At 31.7% G+C, this 8,395-nt stretch overlaps 1 protein-coding gene across 2 annotated transcripts; it reads left to right on the top strand.

The window, feature by feature from the left end:
• Positions 1-8: 8 nt before the first annotated feature.
• LOC139523829 (AFG2-interacting ribosome maturation factor-like) lies at positions 9-8,248 on the top strand. 2 transcript variants are annotated; one of them, XM_071318157.1, is made up of 5 exons: positions 9-172; positions 1,566-1,880; positions 4,219-4,386; positions 6,117-6,229; positions 8,016-8,248. In XM_071318157.1, exons 2-5 carry the CDS (start codon positions 1,609-1,611, stop codon positions 8,054-8,056), a joined length of 594 nt encoding a protein of 197 aa, XP_071174258.1. In that variant the 5' UTR covers positions 9-172; positions 1,566-1,608; the 3' UTR covers positions 8,057-8,248. The 2 variants fall into 2 exon arrangements, with proteins under 2 accessions (XP_071174258.1, XP_071174259.1); XM_071318158.1 differs by having other exon boundaries at positions 18-109.
• The last annotated feature ends 147 nt before the right edge of the window (positions 8,249-8,395 follow it).

Genomic DNA, 8,395 nt, shown 5'->3' with positions numbered 1-8,395 from the left:
AAATTATCACATGACTACAAAATGTCAGAAGCGGGGAAATTTTTACTGTTGAAACCGAGGGACAACTGTTATGAACAGAGTTTTTCTGGCTCAATAAGACAATTATCAGGTTAAAACTTGTAGGAAGTGGACTCCCGTAATACTGGTGCAATAAACGGACTCAGCCTTTACTGTAAATTCAAAAATTATTTATTATTGCGATTTTGTAAATTTTAGACTACAACATGTACAATGCTCTTTTAATTTTTGCAATATTTGTCATATAAAAAAAAATCAAAATACAAGTTTAAATTATTGTGATTATCAGTGGCTGGCCCACTGGCTGACGAAGAGGGGGCACAATCTCGTCACTCTTCAGTGATTCCCTATATATATAAGCAACCAAATTTTTTCTCAAAAAGGGGGGGGGGGGCTCCTCCCAACCCCCCCCCCCCCCCCCCCGTAAATCCACCTCTGATTATAACCCTGTAGCATTTATTGATAAAATAAACATGATAAAAATATCATGTTAATTTCTGAATTCAGAATAACAATAACAAAATGAACCTGAATAATTCAGTCCGTCCCTGTTATCTTATTAGTCTTTCTTGTGACAGCAGAATATAATGACTGCATTATTTGGGCTATAACAAAATCAGCATATAAAACTTTATCTTCGAACCATATACATGATATAAGTGTAATAAACAGGGTTATTTATTTAATTTGAAATTGATTATGAGTACTTTACCTTTAAATTAATTAGGATTAAGAATAATGAATATTTTGTAGATGTCAGCGTCAAATATTCACTCTGTGACTTAAGTTTTTGAAATTATAATAACTTTCTTAAACAACCCTGGATTTCTACCAAACTTGGACAGAAGCTTGTTTATGATCATACATGTAAGATAGTATCCAAAAGTCAATTTTGTAAAAATTAAAGTCTTGTTTTTCTGTATTTTACTTGTAAATGGACTTAGTTTTTCAGCCAGGAAACAATATTATACATTCTCTCTGTGGTTAAAGTTTTTTAAATTTGAATAACTTTCTTAAACTATTCTTTATTTGGACCAAAATTGGACAGAAGCTTGTTTATGATCAATATTTTACTTATAAATGGACTTGTTCCCCCCCACCCACCCCCAGTTAACATTACATACAGTCTGCAGTTGAAATTTTTAAAACATTTATTAGATTCATAAACTATCATTGACAATCCTTGATTTTTACCAAACTTGGACAGAAGCTTCTTACAATCAACATGATCAAAAGATAGTATCGAGAGGAATATATTTTCCTCATTTTGTTGAGCCTGCTATTAACAGCAAAAGGTGGCAAGACACTGAGTTCCGCAGAATCCTTCCAAATTTTATTCATTGACAAATTGCTATGGTATATATATCATGTTTATTATTTTGTTTAATTGGTGACTGTACAAATGTATGTTGCCTGTGTTGATTTAAAAGAAATCTATATATATAAAAGTTAAAAATTTTATTGTAAGATTTGGTTACATTTCATTGATTTAAACCCACTTCTTAATTTTCTTAAAGTAAAATAACTAATATGTTTACTTATTTTAGTTAAAAAAAACACCTACATTTACCAGTCCTTGTGTGATGTAAAATGGAAAATATTGATCCAAGATTGAATCCAGCATACCAACAACTACAAAAGTCATACAAAATACTTCAGCAGTGTCAAACAACCTGGAAAGAAACATTAAAACAATGTCAAGAAGAAATAGACTCTTTACAAAATTTATCCGAGCAATACACCTGCTGTAATGAAGCTGGTATAGATGTGCTTTTACTGCAGCTACCAGATGTACGAGAAAAAATGTTGTATAAGATATCTTTAGAGATTGACAAGAAGTTGAATAAATTGCAAATCAACATGTAAGTGTGTACTTACAAAAAATGTACAATTCGAAGTTTAGAATTGCGTTCATTATCACTTAACTAGTATATATTTGTTTGGGGGCCAGCTGAAGGACGCCTCCGGGTGCGGGAATTTCTCGCTGCATTGAAGACCTGGCCTTGAAGGCATAAAACTTTGCTCAGTGCTCGGAGCACAAAAATCATGCTCGAAACATGAAATCCAGCAATTTGATTGGTTGATTTTCTAGTCTGAGAACAAAAATCATGCTCGAAAGTTTTATGACTGTGAGGCCAGTTGGTGACCTTCTGCTGTTGTTGTCTCTTTGACACATTCCACATTTCCATTCTCAATTTTACTGATATTTTAAAGTGTGTCTTTCTATGTTGTAATGTTACATTGCTGTTTCAAATAAGGGTGAAGGTTGGTACCCAAAAAGCGTTTAAACCTGCTGCATTTGTTTGCTTCTGTTCTTAGTCAGGTAACTGATGTTCAGTAGTAAATTGTCGTTTGTTTATGTGGCTCATAAGTTTTTCTCGTTTTACGTTTTTATATACCGGTAGATTAAACCATTGGTTTTCCTGTTTGAATGGTTTAACACTAGTCATTTTTGGGGCCCTTTATAACTTTCTGTTCATACCAAGGGTCCATGTTGAAGACCCTACTTTGACCTATAGTTGTTTACTTTTACAAATTGTGACTTTGAAGGAGAGTTGTCTCATTTGCACTCATACCACATCTTCTGATATCTATTTAAGATTGAAAATAGCATTAGAAATCATTTAGCTATTAAACTTTAGCCAATTTTTCTTACAGATTGTCAAGTTTTTATACGCCCATCAAAATTTTGACGGGACGTATTATGGTATACAAATGTCCGGTGTCCGTCCGTCCGTCTGTCAGTCCTGCGTAAACATGTCGCACTGTAACTTGAGAACGACTTATCCAAATTTCATGAAACTTAATATAGTTGTTTCTTATGATGGTCAAATGATCTTTATACTTTTTGGTGAAAATAAGATTAAAACTTTTTGAGTTACGGCACTTTGTAACTAAAACAGGAGTGTGTTTTTTTCACATGTCGCACTGTATCTCAAAAATGATTCTTGATTGTGGCTTAAAACTTTAAACACTTCTTAGTTATATTAATTTTAATATCTGTATGATTTTTGGTGATGATTCAAAATTTCATTTTTGAGTTATTGAGTATTTTGTAAAAAAGGGGGAGGGGTTTTTTACATGTCGCACCATATCTCAAAAACAATTTATGATTATTGCTTAAAACTTTACACATGTCTTTGTTATATTAATCTAAAGATCTGTATATTTTTTGGTGATGATTCAAAATTTCATTTTTGAGTTATTGAGTATTTTGTAAAAAAGGGGGAGGTGTTTTTTACATGTTGTGCCGTATCTCAAAAACAATTTATGATTATTGCTTAAAACTTTACACACTTCTTTGTTATATTAATCTAAAGATCTGTATACTTTTCGGTGATGATTCAAAACTTTATTTTGGAGTTAATCAGTTATTTAGTATTTTGTTAAACAGGGGAGGTTTTTTTTACATGTCGCGCCGTATCTCAAAAATAATTTATGATTATTGCTTAAAACTTTACACACTTCTTTGTTATATTAATCTAAAGATCTGTATACTTTTTGGTTTTGAATCAAAATTTTATTTTAGTGATATTTAGTTTTTTGTAAAAAAAAAACAGGGTTGGGGGTTTCACATGTCCCGCTGTGTCTCAAAAACAATATATGGTTATTGCTTAAAACTTTCTCAGAAACTATTTATGATTATTGCATAAAACTTCCACACAAGACGTCTGGCGTATCATGCGCTCATGGCACAGCTGTTTATTGTATCTAACTGATTGTGTGAGTTTTTTTAAAACGGAATGCTGTATTTAATTGTTAAAATTGCTCATATGAAATTTTAGTAAATTATAGACTAAGTCACCTTATTTAAAGTTATCTTGATTATTTGAAGTATAAAGCCATTAATATTTTTGAAGCTTTTGACACAATCGAAATTATAAGAGACTGCTAGCAAGATAAGTATTGAAATACATTTTACTAAGGAATTTTGGGTGAAACAACCTTTTTTAAGTGATTTTATACAGATTTTTTTCTTTTCAACACGTATCTGAAATGTTTATACAGTTAAACAAATTGATTTTTTTTTATACCAGTTGCTTTATAAATGAGTACCATTTCAGTTTATTTCTTTTTAAGTTTAGATGCTTTATGAATTTGTATCCAATATTCTATTATTATTTTTTTGTTGTAAAACATTTTGAACAGCTAATTTAGTCTTGTTATACAGTCGGTATAAATATTTTTGTTTATTTTTAGGAACACATTAAAAGACTGTTGTGATAGAATTTCCAAGCAGTATGACTATAGTTCTAATATAACAAAGGGTTTACCTCTGGATCTTGTTACCATGACAACAGAGACAATACCAGCATTTGCAGACATGGTTGAACGGTTAAATGATATTGATATTCTGTTACACCACCAGTATCCTTACCTGTTGAAAGCATTAACCTGGATACTATCCAGACATAATTGGATTTATTTTTTTTTGCTTCTTTCTTTTGTTGTATGGTAATCTGGTGAATCCAAACTAGGGGTCCCATTAAGGTTACTTTTTATGTTATAGTTTAAATGACCTGTAGAATGGTAGTTGACGAACAATTTGTTGGGTTTTTTCTTGACCCTAGGTATCCTCCTATTTTTTGGTTTTGTTTATCCTGAATATGCATGAAATATTTGCAAAGTTGCTTAGACAATCAGCCATATTTTAATCTGAATATTTTTTATACACAATATATGCGGTTATCAATGTTTTGTTTAGAGGAAGCAATCTGCCCTATCCCCTTCTCTTCTATGGGTTGATGTTCCCTGCACAATGCCTTGTGAGCGCTTATATCTGTACAAATATTGCTAAATTTTTATGAAATTTATATACATTACAGCTTTAAATCATCAATGTCTCAGACTAATTTGCCAATCAGTGCCGATGAATTTATTTTAAAAACAGTTATTCCCCTTGAGATCAAATTGAAAATTGCTTTGTTAGTGCTGTCATGTGTACTTTTCTTGCCAGAATTTTATGAAACTTATATCATAGGTTTATTGCAGCAATGACACTTTTGAAAATATGTGCTGATCAAAAACATTTAAGGAGTTATGTCCCTTGGAAATATAAACACATTGCATTTGCTCTGAAGCCGTCATTTCTCCAAGATATTTATTGTTTTTAAAGACCAACACAAATATTGAGTTATCCCCCTTGTACCTTAGTTAGATAAAATATATGTGCAAGTTTTGGGACATTGGAACTATGTTCTTTTATTTAATTTATTATACTGAATGTTCTGTTATTTATGTCTTTTAAATATGAAAGTAATAAGTTATGATGTTGTGTTTCAACCAACAACTGAATTCAATAAAGGACAAATTGAGCAAGCAACTTGGTGAAGGGTTGTAGAATATAAACCATAAGGGTCTGAAAGGGGATACCTTCATGGCAAACAACAGTAAATAAAATTGCCCAATGAAACAGTAATCTTTGGTGCATGATGATAAAATGTACTTACTTTACAACAAAAATACAATCGACTGATTTTGACAAGTCATGTTAAATGAGGGTAGTAATGGGGGTACATTAACGACGAATACCGGTAAAATTTCTTGCCAATAGACGTTAACGGTAATTTTGGTCCATGATGATAAAATGTGCACATTCTTTTAGACGTTAAAATAAACGACTGATTTTGGCACATCACGTTAATTTTTTTTTAAAATGACGCCAACGATAATAATTTGAGACCTCTGTTGAAACAAAAATACAATAAGGATATGTTGACGAATTACGGTAAATTTTAACCAATTTTACACTAACTGTAACTGAAAATGACTGTTTGACGTCTAACGGTAAAAGGCATTATTACCCTCTTAAATTCTTTCTAAAAATAAAAGTAATAATTAATCATTTTGAGACTGCTGACAAATCTTGGTAAGGATAATTTGACAAATCACAATAACAATTTAACTAATTTGGCGCTAACTGTAGCCAACAATGACCCATTGGCGCCTGATGGTAAACGGCATTCTCACCCTCAGCCATTGGATAGAGTAGAATATCTCCCTAGTATGAACCAATAAAAAACTGGTATTTTTACATGAAGAATAAATAAATATTATATACATGTATGAACATTTGTTATACCTTAACAATACTGAAGATATTGGGCTAAGAAGCATCTTTTAGATACATATACTGTCCAAAAGTTTGATAGTGATAATTTTATGAAAATGTGGAATAGTGGAAATAATGAAACAACACAGAAAGTGAATGGTATGTTTGTAGATTTTATCAGTTACATTAACAAGATATATCTAGGAAGATGTGGTATGAGTGCCAATGAGACAACTCTCCATTCAAATCACAAATTATAAAAGTAAACCATTAAAGGTCAAGGTATGGGCTTCAAACCAGCCTTGGCTCAAACCAAACAGCAAGCTATAAAGGGCCCCTAAATATTACTAGTGTAAAACCATTCCAACCAGAAAACCAACAGTCTAATATACGAGAAACAAGAAACACTTACGAGTAAGAGCAAAGATTTGTCAAATTTGAGATTGAACACAGTATGAAAAAGAAGATGTGGTATGATTGCCAATGAGACAACTATCCACAAAAGCCCAAAATGACACAGACATTAACAACTATAGGTCACCTTACGGCCTTCAACAACGAGCAAAGCCCATACCGCATAGTCAGCTATAAAAGGCCCAGAGTAAGAGGACAAGCTGTTGTGACCTTGTGAGCTAGCATGTTAATAATCTAGCTCAGCTTTGTCAATATGAAAATAAGATGTGGTTACGATGAATGTCAATGAGACAACTATTCACCAGAGACCAAATTATGTAGATAAAATTGAGAAAGGAAATGGTGAATATGTCAAAGCGACAACCACCCGACCATAGAGCAAACAACAGCCGAAGGCAACCAATGGGTCTTCAATGTAGCGAGAATTCCCGCACCCGTAGGTGTCCTTCAGCTGGCCCCTAAAATATGCATAATAGTACAGTGATAATGGACGTCATACTAAACTCCGAATTATACACAAGAAACTAAAATTTAAAATCATACAAGACTAACAAAGGCCAGAGGCTCCTGACTTGGGACAGGCGCAAAATTGCGGCGGGGTTAAACATGTTTATGAGATCTCAACCCTCCCCCTATACCTCTAGCCAATGTAGAAAAGTAAAAGAATAACAATACGCACATTAAAATTCAGTTCAAGAGAAGTCCGAGTCTGATGTCAAAAGATGTAACAAAAGAAAATAAATGAAATGACAATAATACATAAATAACAACAGACTACTAGCAGTTAACTGACATGCCAGCTCCAGACCTCAATTAAACTGATTGAAAGATTATGTCTTCATCATCTTTACCAATAGTCTTTCAAATAATCGTTGTGTTTCTCTTAAGGTGATACCCAACACCTTGACTAAAATTAATTTGGCTTGTTTAATTTTCATCAAAAATGTTTACTTTGACAATTTGAAGAAAAAAAAATAATAGAAATTTCAAAAAAATTGAACCAATCACTTTCTCAGATAAATTTCATTGTATATGTAGCAGTTTGATAAACATTAATTGTCATCATTGAGTAGCTGAATATTTCCGTAACAATACAATGTAAATAAAATGTTTAGCAGATTTTACAGAGTTATCTCCCTGTAGTGTTAGGTACCACCTTAAGCAGAAGCCAAACATTTAAGAAAAGCTGGATTATTGCATATTCCATTTATTAAATAACACAAATAATCCTGAAAAAAATAGATAAGCTCTAATTTCTTAGGTTCCAAATTATGATGATTTAAAGATTGAAGCTGTTACATTAGTAAATATCAACTGCACTTGTTGTTAAATATAACAATCAGTTATGTCCCTTGAATTGTAACATCTGTTTCTTTACTAAAGCAGTGTATACAAATTCTTTTATAGCAGTATATTAGATATTTACCACAGTATTGTATTTAAAATTATAATTAATATGCACACTCATACCATATCTTATTATTTATATACACAATATACCAAACATTTATATTTTCATCTTTTATTACAGATGCTTTGTGTTATGTGAAGTTTTTGTTGGATGATACTTGAAGCTGTTTGTTATTATGGATTCAACATTCTTTTAATACATCTGCATGGATGTGAATAAAGAAAAATACAATGCTGGACATGTTTTATTGACATTACTGTTTGTGCCTGGGTGATAATACATCATTATTTATACAAGTCAGAAGTAATATTGTGTTAGCAAATCACTTGATAAAAGAAATTTACAGATTTAAATTGTCTTGATTTATTGATCATGATATCAACTGTAAAATGAAACCCAGTTTCTTGATTTATTTATCTTTACTGTGAAAGTGAAAGTCAATTCACATATGATTAGCCGATAGATTATTTGTGTTTTGTGCCACTTTCAGCTCATTTGGG

The sequence above is a fragment of the Mytilus edulis genome, chromosome 5, assembly GCF_963676685.1.
Source record: "Mytilus edulis chromosome 5, xbMytEdul2.2, whole genome shotgun sequence".
NCBI classification, from domain to species: domain Eukaryota; kingdom Metazoa; phylum Mollusca; class Bivalvia; order Mytilida; family Mytilidae; genus Mytilus; species Mytilus edulis.
Note: the sequence above shows the minus strand (reverse complement) of the source record. Positions and strands in the feature narration are given on the sequence as shown.

Excerpts from the sequence above, each read along its gene's own strand:
- LOC139523829 (XM_071318157.1), top strand. The coding sequence starts at position 1,609 with ATGGAAAATATTGATCCAAGATTGAATCCAGCATACCAACAACTACAA. Across the intron at positions 1,881-4,218 it reads AATAAATTGCAAATCAACAT|GAACACATTAAAAGACTGTT; the intron begins GTAAGTGTGTAC and ends GTTTATTTTTAG. Across the intron at positions 6,230-8,015 it reads AACAACACAGAAAGTGAATG|ATGCTTTGTGTTATGTGAAG; the intron begins GTATGTTTGTAG and ends CTTTTATTACAG.